The 24,072-nt window shown below is 38.0% G+C and overlaps 1 protein-coding gene across 10 annotated transcripts in view; it reads left to right on the forward strand.

Annotated features, from left to right (window-relative positions):
* The window catches only part of SLC44A5 (solute carrier family 44 member 5), a 316,589-nt gene that overhangs the window by 284,167 nt on the left and 8,350 nt on the right, over positions 1-24,072 (forward strand). For all 10 annotated transcript variants that reach the window (XM_023641846.2, XM_070267486.1, XM_070267482.1 and 7 more), the window contains 11 exons: positions 2,756-2,868; positions 4,845-4,976; positions 9,250-9,349; positions 11,709-11,801; positions 12,258-12,345; positions 12,839-13,101; positions 13,626-13,720; positions 20,698-20,801; positions 21,867-21,940; positions 22,571-22,641; positions 22,762-22,850. In XM_023641846.2, the coding sequence (XP_023497614.2) occupies positions 2,756-2,868; positions 4,845-4,976; positions 9,250-9,349; positions 11,709-11,801; positions 12,258-12,345; positions 12,839-13,101; positions 13,626-13,720; positions 20,698-20,801; positions 21,867-21,940; positions 22,571-22,641; positions 22,762-22,850 (1,222 nt within the window). The remainder of the gene's footprint in view (positions 1-2,755; positions 2,869-4,844; positions 4,977-9,249; positions 9,350-11,708; positions 11,802-12,257; positions 12,346-12,838; positions 13,102-13,625; positions 13,721-20,697; positions 20,802-21,866; positions 21,941-22,570; positions 22,642-22,761; positions 22,851-24,072) is intronic.

A 24,072-nucleotide genomic window follows, 5' to 3' on the forward strand; every position in this document is an offset into this window, starting at 1 on the left:
CTTCCACATAATGTTTGCCATCATCATCATCATCATCAAAGGTCGCTAGTTATGAAGAGCTGAAAAAATATATGAAGGGGGGAGGAGATTTAAAATTTTCAGACATAAGGTTTGCATTCCTGAAAGGTAAGGGAAAATGCAGTCACTCTACTAGAGCGGGTCCATGTGCTTTGATGTATCTAGGGCTGTCTTTACTCTCTGGCTCTTGTGTCACATTCTTGTCACTTAAAAGCATCTATAGTTCCCTAGTGATCAAAGAATAAAGTGAAAAGTTCCTCGGATACTTACAAGGCCCTTTATAACCTGGCCCAACTTAGTTTCTCAGATTCGTCTCCACCCATGTTTCTTGATTAAGCCTACATCAAATGGCACACCCGTCGCTAGACCATCAAACCCTGGCCCTCCCAATTTTGCATATTCTGTTCTTTTGCCTAGCATATCCTTCCTTGTGTCCTGGGCAGCTCCATCCATTATTTAAAATCAGCTTTCATGTCATTTATGAAGTCTGTCTTGACTTCCCCAGGCATAATAAATTACTTCCTCCTCTGTGTTCCTCATACCCATTGTGTGTGTGTGTGACCTACACACACACACAAACATACATACACTTATCTTCTATATAGCACTTACTGTTTTATATTTTAGTTACCTGGCCCTTTACTCCTGATAAACTATGAACTCTTTACCATAGTAACTATGTCTAACTTATCCTTATTTTCCTAACTTTTAGTATGGTTCTTGGAACACAGAAGATGCATAGAAAATGTGGGTTCAAGGAGCATTTATAAACCTCCCCCCCCCCAAAAAACCCCAAAGGAACAAGATAGATGTATTTAACTCTAAGGTGCTTAATTAAGTTGAAATTGTATTATGTGTGAAATACTACTGAGTAGTTTTCAGAGCTATAAAACTAGTTTTTGAGATTTCACTTATTTTGATGCTTTATCTTAAACAATTACAGTAATTATTTTCAGTGTATATCAGGATTTCAGGGTATAACTCCATAACAGAGATTATAATCTATACTTGACAGTAGTTAAACTGGTTCCTCTAATACCACTAGGTAATTTCTATGTTTCCTCTCTATTTTGGCTTTTCCACTCTTACCTGAAAAGGTGTGCATTGTGGGAGACTCTCCTGCCCACCTCCCTCCCAACACACGAGTTGAAACCCTCTTTACCCAGGCACCACTCACACCACTTGAACGTAAACACCTTCCTTTATTTTCACCTCTTCTGCTGTCATCTATTTCATAAATATAAAGCCAAAAATTGATATGCTGGAGCTTAGTTTATTCAGTTGAATTTTTATGCAGGAATTTAAAACACATACAATAAATAGCTATGTTCCTTTTTTTCCCACTGACCTTTTTGAATATTCCCCTTGGAGTATGCCATAGAATAATGCTTCAACCATATTTAATATTTAAGCATTAAAGTATCTGTAATTTTAGGGGCTGGCCCCGTGGCCCAGTGGTTAGGTTTGCACGCTCTGCTTCGGCAGCCCAGGTTTTGCTGGTTCAGATCCTGAATGCGGACATGGCACCACTCATCAGGCCATGCTGAGGCGGCGTCCCACATGCCACAACTAGAAGGACCCACAACTACAAATACACAACTATATACCAGAGGGATTTGGCGAGAAAAAGGAAAAATAAAATCTTAAAAAAAAAAAGTATCTGTGATTTTAAAAGAGAATGACTTTTGAAGTAAAAAGCAGAGGCTCTGCAAGAATGTGACCTGAGAAGTTACTTTGATACTGTGCTGTCATCTATCCAGTGACAGTAATTACTAAGATTTCATTCTTAAAGATAACACTTGAAGACAATAAACTCAATAAATGTACCAGGCTCTGTCTGTTGCTACTATGTCTGGAAACTTGCAGATAGCACCGAAGGTGTCAGGTCTTAATAGAAGTATCATTCAAATTTCCAGTCTTAATGAGTTCTCTTTGATGAAATTACCTAGAAGAACCCAACAGACTTTACCCTGGATCTATGGGGGGAAGAGAGGCATCTCTAGCAGCTCAGTCAGACCCCAGGAATAAATTAAAACAGAAGGAAATTAGTCATGCTGCTGATTGCTTGATAAAGTCACATGGCCCAGGAGACACAGAAACCTTATCGTGGCTCCAAACAATGGCCCACAGTCCACTGGGGACCTGAAATAGATGTCCAGTGATGTCAAACTTCACAAACTATTTGAGATAATTAGACTATGGTGTTAACGACTACAAAATCATGGATTCAGGAATTGTGTGGGGCAGTTATTTTTCTTATCTTTCTGCCCTCAGGCTGGTCCCTTGCTTCTAGCCAGTTACATTGCATAAGGCTTTCGTTAGTCGCTAGGTAGACAGAACAGCACAAATTCATCATGGATGTGTTTTACAATTTATCACTTAGTGGGAAAGAGTGAAGGAAAAACAACAGGACAGGGCATCTGTAGCAGATAGGCCAAAACTGTAGGTTGGAGGAACTGTGTTTTTTCTTGAACAATGATTGAGCTGGACTTCAGTTTACCCAAGCACATGAAGATGACTCCACACGAGTGGAGTCCTGATGGGCTGGTCTTTCATGTGAAAGTCTTACCAGAAACCATTGCTTAGACTTTTTCACGTTATAAATGTTTCTATAGCCAGGTAAAATACAATAATCTGAGAATTATTTTGAATAGGAAAAAGAGGATGTCTTGCTGTTTTCATTACGTGATGGTTAGCACACTTGACCCCTGTGTCTGTCACGTGCTTTCTCCTCTAGTGGCCTGACTATCGCCATGCTCCTCAGTTGGATGTTTGTGATACTCCTGAGGGTCACAGCTGGATTCCTCTTCTGGGTCTTCATATTGGGTGTGATTGGAATTCTAGCTTATGGTAAGTATCATCCCTCTTACAATCACCAAATATCAAAATCATCTTTTTCTTTTCAGTTGCCATTGTCAATTACCGGAAAGCATATTCTTTATTCCTCTCCCAAAAAGTGTTAAATTGAGAAAATTGATTTAATTTTGCATATATTTCTTCTTTATTGTGAAAAAAAGTGCTGTCAAAATGTTCTACACTTTTTCCCTACCAGCCTTTGGTCTCCTGCTCATGGGTATTAAGAAGGAGGTAAAAAGAATCCCTTTTAGTTTAATGAAAAACATTTCAGACAACTTCTTTTATTCCTTTAACTTTTCTATATCATCAAAGGCCAGGTCTTCTTAGTTATGGAAGTGTGATCTATTTTTCTCTTTCAGTTTAGTACTTTTAGTCCAGATCCTGTCACACATTTTAGAAATTGGCCTGTGCTCCATAACGAGGCATGACTCTCTAGAGGCAAGCACTTGGAATTATCCTCATTGGGTGGAGAGTTACTTTATGTCAACATTGAAATCTAACCACTAGCTCAGTCCCCCCAAAAGCAGTGCGGGTGCAATGTGAACACAAAAAAGGAATTACAATCTCTCCTGAGGAATAGTATAGCTCTGTATCCCCTTCCTTTCAGCCTTCTAACAAGTGTATGGGCCAATATGTGACTGTTTGAGCGGTTTCTATTCAAAAGAATAATTTTCCCTACGATGCCATTTGGGTTGACTATACAGTTTTATGGTAGCAGACACCAAAAATAACAATTTTCTGTTTCTGTCACTGGAAGAAGAGCTTTCCACACATCAGTCTACGAATGCAGTTGAATCTCTGGGTTCCCTGGTTAGCCTGACTTCTAGGCCCAGCTCCATAACATACAAGTGCAGAACCTTGGAAAAGTTTCTTAATGATTGTAAGACCCAGTTTCCTTATGTATACCATCAGCACAATAATGGTACCTCCATCTCACAGGATTGTGAGATTAAATGGGACACTGAATAGAAACATCTCAGACTGGTACCTGGAACACAGTAAACAGTATGTGTTGGGTTATTGTTATTATCCGTCTTGTTATCCTCAATGAGGATATGAGAGTACCATGGTAGAGCAAGGGTTACACCTTGCAATATTAGTAGGGCGGGTTTTTTTGAGACGAGATCTGAGAAAACACTTGAAGGAGGCAATAGAATTAGCCATTGGAGATGAGGGAAAAGTCCCACGCAGTGAGTGCCGCTAAAGCAAAAGCCTGAAGGTAGGAGTGTGTTGAAGAAATCCATGTTTGCCTCACCCGGACGTCATCTCTGACATGAACATGCTTTCAGATAATTCTCCCAAGACATGACTTCACTATCAAAAAAATTTCATTTTCAGCTTAAATGATTTTTGAAAATAGATTATGTATTCATGTGCTTCAAATCTCAAATTATTATACAGTGACGGTTTTCCTTCTCATTCTATTCCTTGTCACCAAGTTTCCCTCCCTGGAAGCAAAAAATATTATATTTATATATATCCTTCCAGAGATACTTTATGTGTGTACAGGAAAAATATATATATAAAGTTTGTTCTTATTATATGAATTGTAGCATATTTTCATATCATTTTCTACCATACTTTTTCTGCTCAACAAAATACCTTAGAGATCATTCAATACCACTAGACTTTCTCCTCTTTATATGGGAGTATAGTATTCTACAGTAGAAATATACCATAATTTATTTAAACAGTCCCTATTGATGGACATTAAAGTTGTTTCTAGCCAAAAGGACATTTAAAGCCAGATGGTGCCACTGTCATCCAGACAAATACTGAAAACGTTTATATCAAATGCAGTAGCACATTTGGACTACTGGGAGCACATAAAATATTTATGTTTAAATATGAACCTAGCCTTTGTAGAAATTACCGTGTTGATCAATTTCATGTAGATATGTGTGACAAGAGTATAGCTTTATTTCAGAAAGTAACATTTTATATTAGTCTGTTTTTCTTTCTTTTTCAAGGAATATGGCACTGTTACCAGGAATACAGCAAACTTCAGGGAAAGCCAAATTCTCACTTAAGTATATATAACATCGGGATTCAGACTGATATAAGCATGTACTTTCAACTGAAACAAACATGGTTCACGTTTAGTGAGTAGATTTTAAAAACTGGTTTTGTTAAAATTATAATAATGTGAAAGCATTTCTCTGTCTAAAGGAAAATGGGTTGGTGTAACTTGTTAAATATACTTATTGCTAATGTCATTAAAGTAAATTTGTCTATAATCTTACTAGCTACAGTAAATGGAAAAGTCATTGAGGGGAATTTATTATATAATCTTAGAAAAATATTACTTTGCAAAGATCCCAGGCTATTTGCCTTCAGTTTAAAATGGTGTGAGTGTATAGTGTATAGCTATTAACCTGATATCCAAGGAAGGTGTTTTAAGAGAAAAAAAAAAGCTTGATTTTCAAACGTTTAGAAAAAGAAAATTTTTTCATAACAAGACCTTTTTTTTTTTAAAGATTTTATTTTTTTCCTTTTTCTCCCCAAAGCCCCCCAGTACACAGTTGTATATTATTCGTTGTGGGTCCTTCTAGTTGTGGCATGTGGACACCGCCTCAGCGTGGCTTGATGAGCGGTACCATGTCTGCGCCCAGGATTCAAACCTCCGAAACACTGGGCCGCCTGCAGTGGAGTGCGTGAACTTAACCACTCGGCCACGGGGCCGGCCCCATATAACAAGACTTTAAACCATTTATTAGAGGAGTTGAAATAATAGATAACTGAAAATAAATCTGTGTTTTTGAAGTGTTTATTAACATTATTGAATTAGGGTCCCGCCCAGTGGCGCAGCGATTAACTTCGCACGTTCCGCTTCTTGGCACCCCGGGGTTCACCGGTTCAGATCCCAGGTGCGGACATTGCACTGCCTGGCAAAAGTCATGCTGTGGTAGGCATCCCACATATAAAGTAGAGGAAGATGGGCATGGATGTTAGCTCAGGGCCAGTCTTCCTCAGCAAAAAGAGGAGGATTGGCAGCAGTTAGCTCAGGGCTGATCTTCCTCAAAAAAAAAAAAAAAAAAAAGATTATTGAATTAGAGGTAATATTAACAAAATTTTTAAAGCAAGGCGATTTCAGAGATGGCTTTAATCCTATATTCCTAGAAGGTTTTATTATAATCCTTGCACTTCACAGAGATTCAAGTTCTTTAATCAATTCTTTAAAAAAATCTCTAATTACCTATTGCTTTAAAAAAGAATTCATTTGCATATGGTTGAAGTTAGGGAGCCAGGCAAGATTTGTTTGAGGAAGCTGGTCAGGAGCCAGAGATAGCCTCAGAGGGGGGCAACATCTTCGTAGGGCATCACGATTCCAGGAGGGGTCCCACCTCCATACATTTGAAAACTTGATTTTGCCTCTTCACCCAAAAGACATCAGGATTTCGAGGACGGGCTCACATTATATCACCAGGGTCCCATTTTCTTTTTTTTTTTTTTTTAAGATTTTATTTTTTTCCTTTTTCTCCCCAAAGTCCCCCGGTACATAGTTGTATATTCTTCGTTGTGGGTCCTTCTAGTTGTGGCATGTGGGACGCTGCCTCAGCGTGGTTTGATGAGCAGTGCCATGTCCGCACCCAGGATTCGAACCAACGAAACACTGGGCCGCCTGCAGCGGAGCACGCGAACTTAACCACTCGGCCACGGGGCCAGCCCCCACCAGGGTCCCATTTTATTTCACACCAGTAAGATTCTCTCCCTGCGACCAGAAAGCAGACATATCCCGTCAAGGACACTGCTTTCCTGGGATCAAGGCACATGGGGAACAAGATTACTAATGAGAAGCTTTTCTAGCAGAGAGCCTTGGGTAACGTTGAGAGATGTTTTCTTCAGGCTCATGCCAAGCTTGATGACCCAGCCCTGCTGCACAGAAGTCCCCACAAGATTCCTTCTGTCTGCCAAATTCAGTTTTTCTCTTTTCCCTGGATAGTGCTGGATCAAAATGCCGAGTCCTTGCTTTTGGGCTTCCCATTTCCAGCTCTCATACGGACTAGTTCCCTTCACATAGCACATTATTTCTTCAAATATGTTGCTAAAGAATTGTTTTATTTATGGCCATTTCTTTTTAACTATCAAAATCAGGCTTGCTGGGACTTGTCTCCTCATCTCATCCCATCTCCTGAGTTTGAGTGATTCCGTATCTCCTCAGCAATCTACTTATTACCAGCTGTCATTTCTAAAGATACAAATCTCATCCATGATGTTTGGAAACCTTTAATTTTACTGTCATATGGATCTTAGTTACAGGTTCTGTGGTCATCCCACTGCTGTCTGTTAAGGACCTTCAACACGAAAATCATTGAGATGATCAGAACCTGCCATTGGAAAAGTTAAGAGATATACTTTGAGGAAAATACAGAGCTTGCTTTTATTTTCAAAGCTAGCAATGCTAATCTTTCCTCAAATGAGCCTCAGCTTTCACAATCCATTTATCAGACATTGGTTAATCACTTGCTCCATATTTGGACAAAATTCTAGGCACCAGAGACAAGGGCATACATATGAAATTACACTCATTGACAGAAACACTAAAAATAGAGCTATATACACAAAAATTATAATTTTTATGAGTCTTAGGTTGTGTTAGGAGGTGGTTCTATTCTGATTCCTGCTATTAATTATCCCAGTCTCCTCCTCTGTAAATTTAGAGTTCTACCAGCATCTCCATAGGGTTTCAAAAAATGTGTTTCTATTGTTCAGTCTTATTCAAACAAAAGGAAGGAATATAATATATAAATTCAAAAGACAGTTAAATTTCTCTACTATAACCACTGTGAATAGGTAATTTTCTGAAGGTAGAAATTTAACATTCAATGTTGTTCATCAATGCAATTTCAGAACATAAAATGACTGATATATCTCGTTCTTAGGTTTATCCAAAGAAGATAATGATTTTAGTTTAATATGGCTAAATTCCACAATTCTGGGCTCAATTTAGTATTTTAAGAGAATCAAATTGCATGAAAACGTAAAAACATCGTCTAACTAGAAGAAGATGTAGTGGCAAGATGATACATTACTAAGATCCTCCCACATGTCTGGGTTAACTGATTTCTGCTTACTTGGAGGTATTAACTGATGTGTGATGTAACATCAGAATCTCAGTGGTGTAATAAGACAATGAAGTAATAAGTCCCCGGGACTGGAAGTGTTCAGGCATAAGCAGAATAACTATCAGCAAGGATGTTATAGAACAAATTCTTTCATGGGTGGATATTTAATTTAACTTTCCATTAAGTTTCTTTTATAATTTCAGATTCTGTTATTAGCAGTGCTATAGTTCCTTAATTTTAAGATCCACATCTTTTCACTTTTTTAACATCTCTGAAGTCAGGATGCACATTATAATCAATGAAAAGACATGTAATGAAGGATATCTTTTCCTAAAAAGATATTATTAAATTAGAAGTATGCCTTAGAATTGAGGAAATATAGTAATTAGGACTATTTGGCTTCAAGTAAAAGGAAACTAAATCAAGGTAATGGAAAAGAAAATAAAATTGGAATAAGTTGGGGGCAAGGCAGGGGTATTTTTTAATAAAAATATAGAATTATCTTATGAAGCTCAAAAAAGCAAAAAAGCAGCTGGATTTTCAAGTGTACCTGGATCCAGGAAACAAAAAGCTGTAAAGAACCCAAGATTTCATCTCCCTGCTCTCTTTCTTTATACACACATACTTTATTCTTTCTTTGTAGATTCACTTCATGTAAAGATGGTTTTGACATGGTTCATTAAGTTTGTATAACTCTTAGTTCAAGAGGTTTATAAACTTCAATTCAAAACAATTAAATTCCCTTAGCTCTAATTCTGAGACTTTTCTCAGACAACTTGGGTTGGGTTTACACAGTGGTTTCATCAATGGTGGCCATGATGGGTAGAGTCACAAAATAAAAATGTGACAGCCAAGAGCCTGCCCTGTCCATCAGCAAGGTGAATTCACCGAGGCATTGCATGCAGGGTGGACAGCTCACAAACTTTCTTTTGTAATGATTCTCTTACTCAAAGAAGTAAAAATGAAAACTTCTAGAATAGAGCTCCCTAAAGCAGCCCTTCCTTGCTTCCGTGCCTATCTTCCCATTTCTACAAATGGTGTGAAATATTTCCCTAGATAAAATGAAGCCTGTCCAAATGAGTTGTTCAAACGCTAGCTAATGGCTTTAATCTAGATCGCTTAGCGTTTCTTGGAGGCTTTGCCAGTGAATTTCTAAGACTGGCATTTTTTGAGAGGTAGCACTGCTTAAACTATGAAGTGTCAGAACTGGCAGAAATAATCGTGAAGCTCAGTCTTAGCTTTTACAGAGAAAGTTTGTTTTCTGGATTGATTCGTATCACACACTAACCGGTTTTTTTCCTGTTTAAAGTGATAATACTCGCCATCCTTGAAGTGATTGTCATTGTCATGCTGATCTTCCTCAGGGACCGAATCCGCGTCTCCATTGCCCTGCTGAAGGAAGGGAGCAAGTAAGGCCCTGATAGAGAAACTCCCCTAACGTGGTCAGTCAGTCAAATCAGCCACTGCCTGTTGCGTAGACGCCCCAGACTACGTGCCCTTTAAGAAGACTTGTTAAGGAAATCTGCTTTCCATTCAAGAAGATGTTTCAGGTTCAGATTCTGCCACTTATTAGAAAGGTCATGCTAACCAGTGCTTCAATATCCCCAAATCTCAATGGTCGTAGAGTAAAATAAGGCCCAAACCTGTCTAGTCTATGTATTAGCACGTTTTTAACGCCAAATGTAGGTTAGGAGAATAAGGTATGTGAAAGTAAGTGATAAAGTACTATATAAAAGTTGGTTCTATTACATGTTGTATTATTCCCATGCTGAGTCGTACATTAATATTAATGGTTGAGATCATTTGCAGAACTTTAAATCACCGTAATTCTATAAAGTCAATTATGTGCTATTACCATTCTCTATGAGTGACAAAATTTGCTAATAGACAGAATAATTGATGCTAGCGGTACCAGACTATGCATTTTGTATCTACAGCTCTTAATTCAGGAACACTTTATACCTAGAGCCATTTTTATTAAAAAACACTACAAAATAAACACTAAATTTTTCATAAAATTCATGCTGGCAGGTAATAACAGCTACAGTTTCCAAACTATTCTTAAAGGTCACTTGAGGATAATACTTTAAACTTTTGAATCATGGATGGAAGAAACAAGAAAGCATTACAAAGAAACCAACAGACCATGCTCAAAACTTAGAATGATAGAAACTGAGTTGTTAACAACCAAGGACCAAATTACTTTAAATGGTCTTTAAGGATTATTTTAATAGAATTGTCGTCTGTAATAATGGTGCCACCCCAACTAGTGGTTGAAGTACTTAACAAGCAGTTTGTTAAACTAAACTCTCTCCTTCCCACAATAGCTGAAGCCTTATCATTAGCCACTGAAAACTACTGATTTGCTGGGTTTATTTCTTAAATAATATGATAGTGTGCAATTCATTGTAACTTGCCCCACTGTTAAGCCTTTAAAAGTGTGTGTGTGTGAGGATGTGTGTGAGTGCGTGTGTGTTAAAGGGCCAATACAACTGCATCAGGTTGATAGCTTGCTCACCAGAAAATAAGAGCTGGAATAAATAGGTGTGAGAATGCAGGGTAGACATAGGGATGCTCAATAATCCACTGAGCAGCAGCGTCTGGAGAAAGGAGAGAAGGGCATAGCTCAAACGGTGAGAGGAAGAAGGTAACAAACACAAAAGGAACCCAAGACGTGTTGGTGCAGTAGGAGTGCAAATAATTCCATCAGCGTTCTCAGTGGCTAAATCAAACAGTGTTGGGTTTAATCTAGTGTCATAGACTGAAAAGACAATTCAAAAGTATTTAGGAACAGGGCAACTTGGATGGTGAACATTTCAGAAACCATGTCTTATGAGGAAACATCAGAGAAATGATTGTCGCAGAGAATAAAAGAATAAGCGATTACTTGAAGGGTTGCTTCCTGGAAAAGTCATTTCTTTTCTTTAGTCATTTCTTCTCCAGAAAGTAGTGGATATGAGTTATGGGCAGGCAGATCAGGAGGAACTTTCTAAAGCTTTGGTCATTAAGAAAACAGAATAGGGGCCGGCCCTGGTGGCGCAGCAGTTAAAGCACATTCTGCTTTGGCAGCCTGGGGTTCACCGGTTCAGATCCCAGGTGTGGACATGGCACCACTTGGCAAGCCATGCTGTGGCAGGCGTCCCACATATAAAGTAGAGGAAGATGGACACGTATGTGAGCTCAGGGCCAGTCTTCCTCAGCAAAAAGAGGAGGATTGGCAGCAGATGTTAGCTCAGAGCTAGTCTTCCTCAAAAAAAGAAAGAAAGAAAAAATAGAATAAACTGTGTCATATAAAAGTAAGCTTCCATCACTCAATGTGGTCACCAGAGGCTAAGGAACATGCTTTGAAGATAGTTCAGAAGGGATTCCTGAATTAGAGAGGGATTCTCATATTTGATCGGATGATCAAGGTCCTCTCCATTTTAAGTGTAAGAATCTACGCAAAAGGAAGAAATATCATGACTGTAATGTATCGAATCTTTATGAGTCAGACAGAAACAACCAAAGAAGAGAGAGTTTGGGGAACTTTTGGCAGGAACCAGACATGGGTATTGAAAGAATGCCTCTAACTTACTAAAAATAAATAAATAGTTTAAAACGAACGAACTAAGAACATGCTAGAATGATCAGTAAAAGAGTCTATGGTTACTACCACTGTTCTCAGAACTAATTCAGTCTGAGGCTTATTTGTAGTTTTAACAGATAAAAATTTAATCGAGAAGTTATAGCTCCAGATCATGTTGAATTTCAACTATTTTTTTGTTTCAGAGCCATTGGATACATTCCCAGTACATTAATCTACCCGGTTTTAACTTTCATTTTCCTCTCAATCTGCATTTCCTACTGGGCGGTGACAGCAGTGTATCCTTTGGTGATTGACCTCAGGTCCACACTACTATTCAGGAGGCGGGAGTTTGTGTCCATTGTTTACCATCCTGGGAAGACTTGGGACATCCTAAAGAAATAACTGACCTTTTTTTTTTTTTGCCAAGCTCTAAAAATGTTTCACTACATCGATTGAATTTCACCTCAAAGAGGTCACATGATACATTTTTATTTTGCCTCCATCTGTGGTACTACTTTTCCTTGGCAATAACCTAAGAAAGCTCCCACATATTTTACTGTTTTTAAGAGGCCACTCAGTGCAACTGACCCGTGTTATATTATTCTGGGTCTGAAAAATGGATGAATTGTTAACAGATTAGACTTTTTTTGAAGTTAATCTCTCAGTGGACTTTTGAGTTATTTGCATTATTTTCTTGTCCATATACTTTCAACTCACGAGCAAACAATTGATCCTTAATATAGTTCACTCAGTTACTTGGCCACGTCAGGGACACCCATATACAAAGTGATAGCCCCAGAGGGGCAATGTGAACATGAAAATAAAACCTGTGACCCAGAGGTCAGTAAAAGAACTCTCTCTTTACTTACTTTAGCACAGAACTCTGCTACATTTCATCTAGCAGTTGTGGTGGGGATCATCCTGAAATAGAAACATTGTACATGGGTGGGGATCACTGTTGAAAAGAGGAGGGTGGGTCAGGTCTTAGCAGGAGAGCACTGGAAATGGTAAGAACAATAGAGAGAAGGCACTATTATTTCCTGAGCTCATTTGTCTGTCATAAACCCAAGAAGTAGATATAGTCAACAGCAACACTAATAAATGTGAAATTATAGCGGGTGTAGAGTGATGAGCATATGATGAAAAGTGAGATACTGTCCAGAGCTCGTTAAAGAATTATATAAAGTAATGTGATAGAAAATAGGAACAACAGCAGAATCTAAGAGAAAAAAAGCAAGACGTGTTTGGGGCCTACACAAGACAGGGCAAGGAAAGTGTTGTCTTGGGATGGCATTTAATATTCTGTTATCCATGTTGTTTTTTCTGAGTGCAGATTTTTAATACAACCGAAATTGCCAAAGCTTGCCCTGGGGCTCACTGTAACTTTGCTTTCTATGGTGGAAAGAGCCTATACCATCAATACATCACTACCTTTCAGATAGTCAATCTATTTATCTTTCTCTGGCTTATAAACTTCGTCATTGCATTGGGTCAGTGTACCCTTGCTGGTGCCTTTGCTTCTTATTACTGGGCCTTGAAAAAACCTGATGACATCCCACCGCATCCACTTTTTACTGCATTTGGACGAGCCATACGGTAAGTTCCACATTCAACTCTACGTCTATTTTCCCAGTCATGTTTAATGTGCCTATAATTGAATCTCGTGTTTATAATTCAAGTGGCAAGGTACAAAGGTATGATTCAAGATTCGTGGATGTCCATTGGCTTTGTCTGGTTCTACAGCCCGAGTTTTGCAATTCCTACCCAGGCCAATATCCATCTAAATGCCATATGTTATTGGAGAGGACAGGAGGTAAAGGAGGGTACCAAATTAAAGATTAAGGATTAACTTGGCTCTGTCTCTCCAGTGCTCAGCTCAAACATCTCATATTATGATGACAGCCTATTGGTATCATTCTTGTAGATGAAGAGCAAAACAGGTGTATATGGTTTAAAACCCTCTGTGGAGACCTTTATCCATCTGAATAAGAAAGTATAAGAAGCTCTTTCCTGTCAGTCCTTCTGTAGATCCCTCTTGCCTATAAAAATTGTTTAACTAGCATCCTTTTAGTTAATAGTAAAGATAAGTTAACTTTTATTCTCATTTTATCTTTTCCCAGATATCACACAGGATCCCTAGCATTTGGATCTTTAATTCTTGCAACAATTCAAATGGTTAGATTGGTCCTGCAATACTTGGACAACCGTCTGAAAGGTAAGATTCCAGAATTCATCTTTTCTCTGGCTTCCTGACTCTGGGAAGAGAACAGCTTGGGGTGGGGGGTTGGGGGAAACATGCCGACTGTAGTTTGGACAAGGGTAGTAAGGATGGAGGTGGTCAGATCCGGGATGCATTTAGAAGGAAAAGCCAACAGGACTTGCTGAGGATTGGACATGAGGGGTAGGAGGGAGAGGAAAAGAGAAAAAGTGTGTGATGTTATTTACTAAGATGTGGAAACCAGGAGAATAAAATTTCAAAGGAGAGATTAAAAATTGTGTTTTTGACGCATCAATATTTAGAAGCGTGGTGGAAATGTCAGGCAGTTCCAAATCAAGAGCTCAGGACAGGTCAGGCTTAAAAGATAAATATGGGCCATCACACAAATCTTCATACATGACACATATAGTTTATAAACACATAAACTCTGCTTAGACTGCACTGTAAGTGATTTTATTATTAATTGTCAAAACGATCTTGAAACAGAACAACAAACTTGGAACACTCATATTTCCTGATTTCAAAACTTGATACAAAGCTACAGTAGTCAAAACAGTGTAGCACTGGCATAAAGACAGACATATAGACCTAGCATAGAATAGATAGCCTAAAAATAAATCCTCACATATAAGACCATTCAATGGGAAAAGGACAGTTTTTCCAACTAACGTTACTAGGAAAACTGGGCGTCTATGTGCAAAAGAATGAAGTTGGACCCTTACCTTACACCATATACAAAAATTAATTCAAAGTGGATCAAAGACCTAACCATAAAAGATAAAACTCTTAGAAGAAAGCATAGAAGGAAATCTTCATGACATTGGATTTGATAATGATTTCTTAGATATGACACCAAAAGCATAGGCAACCAAAGAAAAAAACAGATAAGTTAGAATTCAAAACATAAAAAAATGTCTGTCCATCAAAGGACACTATCAAGAGTGAAAAGACAACCCACAGAATGGGAGAAAATGTTTGCAAATTATATATATCAGATAAACGACTAATATTCAGAATATGTAAAGAACTTCTACAACTCAACCACAAACAACTGAATTTAACATGGGCAAAAGATTTTTTTAATTATGTAAATTTTTTTCAGCATTATGAAGTATAATTGACAAATAAAATTGTAATATATTTAAAGTGTACAGCATGATGATTTGATATACATATACACTGTGAAAGGATTCCCACATTCAAGGTAATAAACATGTCCATCATTTCACATATTTACCCTTTTTTTTTCTTTTTCCTTTTTTTGGTGAGAACACTTGAGTTCTATACTCTTTGCAAATTTCAATTATACAATACAGTAACCACCATTCTACACTCTGTTTCTATGAGTTCAATTTTTTTTAATTCCGCATAAAAGTGATAACATGCATATTTGTCTTTGTCTGGCTTATTTCACTTAGCATAATGTTCTCCAGGTTTATCCATGTTGTTGCAAAAACAGGATTTCCTTATTTTTTAGGGCTGAATAATGTTCCACTGCATATATATATACCACATTTTCTTTATCTACTGATCCATCAGTGGACACTTAGGTTGTTTCCATACATTGAATATTGTAAAGAATGTTGCAATGAACATGAGAGTACAGATATCTCTTTGAGAAAGTGATTTTGTTTTCTTCAGATGTATACACAGAAGTGGAATTGCTGGATCATATAGTGGTTCTATTTTTAATTTCTTGAGGAGCTTCCATTCTGTTTTCTGCAGTGGATGCACCAATTTACATTCCCACCAACAGTGCTCAAGGGTTGCTTCCTCACCAACTCCTGTTATCTCTTGTCTTTTTCATAATAGACATCCTAACAGACATGAGGTGATATTGTGGTTTTGATTTGAATTTCTCTGATGATTAGTAATGTTGAGCACCTTTTAATGTACTTTTTGGCTATTTGTATGTCTTTGGAAAAAATGTCTATTCAGATTCTTTGTCCATTTTTTTATTGCAATATTTCCTTTTTTGGTATTGAATTCTATGAGTTCCTTGTATATTTTGAATATTAACCTCTTGTATGTGGTTTGTGAATATTTTCTCTCATTTCATATATTGCCTTTTCATTTTATTGATGATTTCCTTTGCTGTGCAGAAGGTTTTTAGTTTGATGTAGTCCCATTTGTTTATTTTTTTGCTTTTGTTGCCTTTGCTTTTGGTGTCAAATCCAAAAAATCATTGCCAAGACCAACTTCAAGAGGCTTACCCTTATGTTTTCTTCCAGGATTTTTATGGTTTCAGGTCTTATGTTCAAGTCTTTAATCTATTTTAAGTTGATTATTATGTATGGTGTAAGATAAAGGGCCAATTTAATTCATTTGTATGTGGATATCCAGTTTTCCCTGAACATTTTATTGAAAAGACTTTCCTTTCCCCATTGTATATTCTGGACTCTTTTGTTAAAAATTAATTGACCACATGTGCATGGGTTTATTTCTGGGCGTCTATTCTGTTCCATTCATCTATGTGTCTATTTTTATGCCAATACCATACTGTTTTGATTACTATAGCTTTGTAATATAGTTTGAAATTAGGAAGCATAATGCCTTCAGTTTTGTTCTTTTTTCTTGATTGCTTTGGCAATTTGGAGTGTCCTGTGGTTCCACACAAATTTTAGAATTGTTTGTTCTTTTTCCGTGAAAAATACCATTGGAATTTTGATAGAGATTGCATCGAACTCCTAGATTGCTTTGCATACTATGAACATTTTAACAATATTAATTCTTCCAATCCATGAACATGGAATATTTTCCATTTATTTTTGTCTTCTTCAATTTCTTTCATCAATGGCTTACAGTTTTCAGTGCACTGGGTATTTTACTTTTTGATGCTGTTGTAAGTGGAATTGTTTTCTTAATTTCTCTTTCTAATAGTTGTTACTGTATGGAAATGCAACTGATTTTTGTATATTGATTTTGTATCCTACAACTTCACTAAATTCATTGATTAGTTCTAATAGTTTTTTGGTGGAGACTTCAGGATTTTCTATGTATAATATCATGTGATCTGCAAACAGAGACAATTTTACTTCTTCCTTTCTGATTTGAATGCCTTTTATTTCTTTTTCTTGCCTAATTGCTCTGACTAGGACCTCCAGTACTATGCTGAATAAAAGTGATGAGAGTGGGCATCCTTGTCTTGTTCCTGACGTGAGAAGAAAAGCTTTCAGCTTTTCACCATTGAGTATGATGTTGTCTGTGGGCTTGTCATTTATGGTCTTTATTATGTTAAGGCCTTTGATAACAATTTTGTTGAGAATTTTTATTATGAAAGGAGGTTGAAATTTGTCAAGTAATTTTTCTGCATGTATTGAGATGATCATGATTTTTATCCTCCATTTTGTTAATGTGATACATCATGTTTATTGATTTGCATATGTTGCACCATCCTTGCATCTCTGTGATAAATCCCATTCTATCTTGGTGTATGGTCCTTTTAATGTGCTGTTGAATTCAGTTTGCTAATATTTTGTTAAGCACTTTTGCATTTGTGTTCCTCAGGGATATTGGCCTGTGATTTTCTATTCTTGTACTGTCCTTGTCTGGCTTTGGTATCAAGGTAAAATGAATTGGGAAATGTTCCCTTCACTTCTGTTTTTTGGAAGAGTTTGAGAAGGATTTGTGGTTATCATAAGGCTTCCATAAAACATGTCATAATTATAACAATCTATTTTAAGCTGATAATAACTTTAAATGCATTTTAAAAGCTCTGCATTTTTACACTCCACCACATTGTATGCTACAATGTTTTTGATCTCACAATTTACGTCTTTTTATATTATGTAAACATTAACAATTATTGTATATTTGTTTTTAATACTTTGTCTTTTAATCTTTGTACTAGAGTTTTAAGTGATTTACCCACCACCATTACAATTTTAGAGTATTCTGAATTTAACTATGTATTTACCTTTACCAATAAGTTTTATTCTTTCTTATGTTTTCACGTTACTAATTGGCATCCTCTTGCTTCAGCTTAAAGAACTCCCTTTAACATTTCTTGTAAGACTGGTCTAGTGGTGATGAACTCTTTCAGCTGTTGCTTGTTGGGAAAACTCTCTATCTCTCCTTTAATTCTGGAGGACAGCTTTGCTGTGTAGAGTTTCTTGGTTGGGAGTTCTTTTCTTTCAGCACCTTGAATATATCATTCCACTCCACTCTGGCCCAAAAAGTTTCTACTGATAAGAATTTGCTGATATTCTTATGAGAGTCCCCTTGTATGTAGCAAGTTGCTTTTCTCTTGCTGCCTTTAACTGCCTTTTAAATTTTGAAAGTTTAATTTTATGTGTCTCAACATTGGTCTCTTTAGATTCAACTTTTTTTGTGCTTTTTGGACTTTCTGGATCCAGGTGTCTGTTTGTTTCCCCAAGTTAAGGAAATTTTCAGCCATTATGTCTTTGAGTAAGCTTTCTGCCCCTTTCTGTCTCTCTTCTCTTTCTGGGACTTCTATAGGATGTATATTCATCCGCTTGATGGTGTCCTATAAGCCTCAAGCTATCTTCATTTTTTTTCATTCTTTTTTCTTTTTGCTCCTCTGATTGGATGAATTCCACTGCCATTTCTTTGAGATCATTGATTCTTTCTTCTGCTTGATGTAGTCTGTTGTTGAACTCCTCTGTTGAATTTTTCGGTCCATGTTCTTCAGCTCTGTGAATTCTGTTTGATACTTTTTTGTATTTTCTCTTTGTTGAAATTCTCACTTTGTTCATGCATTGCTCTCCTGACCTCAGGGAGCATCTTTATGACTAGTTTTTTTTTAAACTCTCTATCAGGTAAATCACTTATCTCCATTTTGCTAAGATCAGTTTCTGGAGATTTATCTTGTTCTTTGTTTGGAACATATTCCCTGTTTCTTCATTTTTTCTTGACTCTCTGTGTTGGTTTCTGCACATTAAATGAAACAGCCGCCTCTCCCAGTCTTAGCAGAATGGTCTCATGTAGGAGATAAACTTTATCAATCAGCCCAGCCCAAGCTTCTGGTTCTCCCAAACCTCTATGATTCTCCTGGCCACCATACTTATTCTTAGTGGCTCCTAATAGTTGAAGGTGTGCCAAGTCCTGTCAGCGTTCCAAAGGGGAGGATCCAGTCAGAACCTAGACGCTGGCTGATTAGAAGCCAGACCCTCAGGCAGCAGCTGGGAAAGTATGTAGTTAAGCTCCTTCCAAGGAGAAACTGAGAGGTGGGTGTATCTGCCTGCATCCTCTGCACTGAGCCTGGGTGTATAACTACATTTGGGAGGGTGTGGGAGGGTGCTTCTGCATCATTTAAAAACTGCTTCTTTGTTTGCTATAATCTTGTGGGACTTGTGAATGCAAGCCCCATTGGCTATCAAAGCCAGGAGAAGTGGGGACAATCCCTCCAGTAGCAGCCACAAAAGCTGGGGCACCAGGCATGTGTACAAGCTCCTCCAAAGAAATGTTGATGACCTGGTTTTATGACTGAGTGAGCTAGAAGGAAAAGGAGGAAGAAGTACCCAGGGCTCCCCAGGGCTCCATAGAGGATCATAGCTAGCCCCTAGATGCATGCATACTATTAGCTGTACCCTCAGGCCACAGGTTGAAAAGTATGTGGTCAGTTCCCTTTTAGGGAAAGCCTGGAAGATGGGCGTTTTTGCCTGCTTTCTTTGAGCTAAGACCTGGGGGAATAGCCACAGTGAGGGCTAGCATGTATGCCTATTAAGAACTGCTTCTTTGTTTTCTGCAGTCTTGTAGGACTTGTGGATACAAGCCTCATTGGCTTTTAGAGTTAGGTGTTTTAGGGGCCCATCCCTTGGATGGGAGCCTTAAAAGTTTGAATCCTAGATATGCCGTCCAAACCCTTCACTCCTCAGGGAGAAGCTGAGAGTTGAGGGTGTTGTCCCAATCGTACAGTGCTGTGCCAGTGGAGTTACAGTGAATGTGTCTCAGCCTTTCTTACCTGTTTCAATGTGGGTATTTTCTCAGTTGCATGGTATGTAGGAGTCACTCAGCTGGTTTCTGGATTTCTCTCAGAGGAAATTCCTCCCTGTGTGCATCTGTGGGAGGAGGGAAGTTCAGGAGCTTCCTATGTCACCATCTTGGTCCTTTCCACAAAGAATTTGTGTATACCTTGCTCCAAAGAAGATATACAAATGGTGAATAAACACATGAAAAGATGCTCAATATTAGTCATTTGAGAAATGCAAATCAAAACCATAATGAGGTGCTGCTTCACACCCATTAAAATGGCTACTGTCAAGAAAATGGAAAATAACAAATGTTTGCAGGATGAGGATAAATTAGTACCCTTGTGTATTGCTGGCAGGAATGTAAAATGGTATAGCCACTGTGGAAGACAGTATGGCAATTCCTCAAGAAGTTAAAAACAGGGTTGCCGTATGATCGAGCAATTCCACTTCTAGATACACACTCAAAAGAATTGAAAGTAGGGACTCAAACAGATACTTGCACACCAATGTTCCTAGCAGGATTATTCACAAGAGCCAAAAGGTAAAAACAACCCAAATTTCCATTAACAAATAAAAGGATAAACATACAATAGAATCTTATTCATCTCTAAAAAGGAGTGAAACGATGAACCTTGAAAATTTTATGCTGAGTAAAATAAGCAAGACACAAAAGGATAAATGTTGTATGATTCCACTTATATGAGGTGTCTAGAAAAGGCGATTCATATAGACAGAAGTACAATATAGGTTACCAGGGGCTGGGAGAAGGGGAGAATGAGGAGTTATTGTTTAATGGGTACAGAGTTTCTATTTGAGATGATGAAAAGTTCTGGAAATGGATAGACAAGATGGTTGCACAACATTGTGAGTGTACTTAATGCTCTGAGTTGTGCACTTAAAAATGGTTACAATGGTAAATTTTATGTACATTTTACTGCAGTTTAAAAAATGTAAAGGACCATTTAAACATTTTTATTATTTTTTGGATTCGTAGAGTTTAGTTGCAAACCATTAATAGGTTTAAATATCTCCTTCTCGTAGATGCCCAGAGCAACATTTCTAGATTCCTACAATGCTGCCTGAAATGCTGTTTCTGGTGTTTGGAACATGTGGTGAAGTTTTTGAACAGACATGCCTATGTTATGGTAAGTAGATTTATTTACTAAGCTTCTCCTTTGCAAACCCAAATCCTATGTCTACATTTCCATCTCTAAAGCACTTTTACAGCAGGCAGTTGAATTTATCACCATGTTGATAGAAGGATTTATGAATCCAGTGCGTGATTCAGGGCTCTGCTTTCCTAGTTGAGATAGTATCTTAACTGTACTTCATTATTACCATCAGTATCTTTTTGGAGAGGGAAAATATTATTTACCTTAGAAATTTAAAAATGTGCTAGATTGAAAATGATTTTGTGCGTCTTTGACGTAGTTTAGCCAGAGGAAATTTTGTTTAATATATGTTTCACTCTGAGAAGAATATACCTTTCTAATTCTAGGATTTACATATTTTTAAGGAAGGGTCTACGCCTTTTTACGAATCTTATGTTGATATGTGTGGGCAATGACACTGCCTAACTGAATTTATTACTTCTTTCTTATGGGAATATAGAGGCTTCTAAAGACATTTTTTAAAATAGGGGATCCAGAATTATAATTCTTCTAAAATTTAGCAACTACAACCTTAGGACAGTGGCTTATTATCACAGGAACACAGGGTCTGCAGGGGTCATTCACATAGTCATGGAGATTCAAATAGTCATTATTTACCTTCAGTGAGAATATTGCATTGAGCCTTTTAATCAGTAAATCAAGTGTATTGAAAGACATTTGATTTCTGGGCGGTAATTTTTAATGTGAACACCACAACGTTTAACCCATTCAGCAACAAACCCTAGCCAAAACACTGCAAAGACAGAAGCCATGCCCTGGGATTTGAGAAAAAGACCGAACTGTTTGACGGTGTCTAGTCCTCCTGGATTTAAGGGCCTATCGCACCTGAAGCCCACCTTATTATCAGCCACCCTGAGAGTTGTACAGAGTTGAGGACACACGGTTCCCGGGCCTCCCACCAACCCAGATGTTGAAAAGAGGAATGAGAGTAGCTGTATGGGTGACAGAGAATTAATTCATTTTCCTGTCATTGGATTGTCCATTGGTCATGTTAGGATATGTTACCGACTCCAGAATAATATCAACTGTCTTCTTCAGATTGCAATATATGGCCAAAACTTCTGCAGGTCAGCGAGAGATGCTTTCAATCTGCTGATGAGAAATGTTTTAAAGTAAGTAATCAGGTTGAACACTGCAATAGACAATGTGGTGAACCCTGAGCATCACATACTTCACGTGTTGTTATTTAAAGTGTTGGTGGTCTTGTTAGAAATGAATATTATCTTTTAATTTGATAGACTTAAATCTTCTCTCTCACACCATTAATTTCTTTTTGCATCTTAGAATTGTTGCTTCCATCATCCACCTGTGTCTTTACACCCACTGGCACTGACTCATTTTTATTAACCTCTCTGTTCAAGAAATTCCCCACATGGACATTATCACCATGTCTCTGACCATTCCTCCCTCCCAAATTTGACAGAGTCTGAGTGAACAAAATCGGAGAACAAGTGCGGCACCCTCAGGATTCAGGGCGGCTGTAGGCCTAGAATTAGAGAGAGGCAGGCTGACAGCACCAATAGCATGCGACAGCCCTATAACGCCGTCTCCTGTTTACTTCATTAAAATTCAGTCAGACCCCTATCCCTGGGTTCTACCTTCATTTCTTATACTTAACAATGCCAAATAAAATTTCAGTGCAGACACATCGAAATGAACTCAAGAATTATTTGCTTTCATAAATTTCAAGTAACAAATGTAATTTAAATATAAAATTATGCTTTCTTTTTTCCGATTCTCAGAGTTGCAGTTATGGATAGAGTTACAGAGTTTGTACTAACTCTGGGGAAAATTTTAGTTGCTGGATGTATAGGTAAGTAATAATAATGAAAATAATACAAAGTTTAAAAGGTGCTTGGAAAAACTTCTTTACTATAAAAAGCTATATTCATTTGCAAGTGCATAATACACATGTTCTGCCTTTTCAATGTAGGTATCTTGGCCTTCTTACTCTTCACAGAAAGAATCCCAATGATTGTAGAAGGACCAACATCTTTAAATTACTACTGGGTACCTTTGCTGGTAAGAGCTGATGTCTTTGTTAGTCTGGGCTGCTATAACAAAAATACCCTAGACTGGGTGGCTTAAATAATACAAATTTAGCCCCCCCAATTCTGAAGGCTGAGAAGTCCAGGGTCAAGGTGCCATCAGATTTAGTTCCTAATGAGGGCTCTCTTTTGTGGTTTGCAAAGGGACACTTTCTTGCTGTATTCTAACGTGGTAGAGAGAGACATCTCTCCTGTCTCCTCTTATAAAGCCACTAATCCCATTCATGAGGGTGCCACCCTCATAACCTAATTACCTCCCAAAGCTCTTGCCTCTAAATACTATTACTCTGGGGACTAGGTTTTAACATGTGAATTTTGAGGGGATACAATTCATTCCACAGCAGCTAGGTAATATTGACACTGAGTTATCAAAATAAAAAATAAAAAACAAGAAAGAATAGGAGAAATAATGATAGCTAACATTGTTGGTCTTCCTTTGTGCCAAGCCTCATTCTGCTTTAGAGACTGGGTTCCTTGGAAACACCCTCTGAGACAGAAGATTGCACGCAGAGGTTTATTAGGAAGTGCTCTCCTGAGATAGACTTGTAAGGAAATGAGGAAGGCAGGCCAGAGCAAAGGAAAAAGCTGACCCCTGCTGCAGTTATAGCTGAGGCCTCTGGCATAATTGCAGGAGGTTCTGACAGAGGGAGGAGGCAGTTGTATGCTGCATCTGCAGTTGTTGGCCGGATGTTGACCCCTGGATGGAGGTGTAACCTTGGGTGAGGCAGTTCCCTGCAAGGAAGGCAATTCCTAGTGAGGGGAGCAGCTGAGGCATCAACAGCCTACATTCCCAAAGCTGGGGCATAAATGTGGCAGCTGGAGAGCACCTGGGTGGAGCCCTGGGGTATGTATTACAATGTATTAGCTCACTCAATCCGTATGTCACAAATACTGTTATGATTCACATTCTCCCCTCCCCCACTGACAATTTTATGTAAGAGGCACAGAGAGGTTAAGTCACTTGTTGAGTGAGTGCCCAAGTGGTGATTCGAACCTAGCAGAGTGCTCTGAACTCCTTTGCTGTACTGCCTCAGTGTGCAGGCTCCTATTTCTGGGCTATTTTTGGTAGGCATTGGGGATAGTGGTAAGAAAATTGGCAGGTAATCTAGTACATTCTGTTTAAATCCAGTACAAAGCACTCGAAAACATTATCATTGAATTTGTTTGGTCTCTATGTTGAAATCTTTTCCGATAGA

This window comes from Equus caballus, chromosome 5 (genome assembly GCF_041296265.1).
Source record: "Equus caballus isolate H_3958 breed thoroughbred chromosome 5, TB-T2T, whole genome shotgun sequence".
Classification (NCBI taxonomy): domain Eukaryota; kingdom Metazoa; phylum Chordata; class Mammalia; order Perissodactyla; family Equidae; genus Equus; species Equus caballus.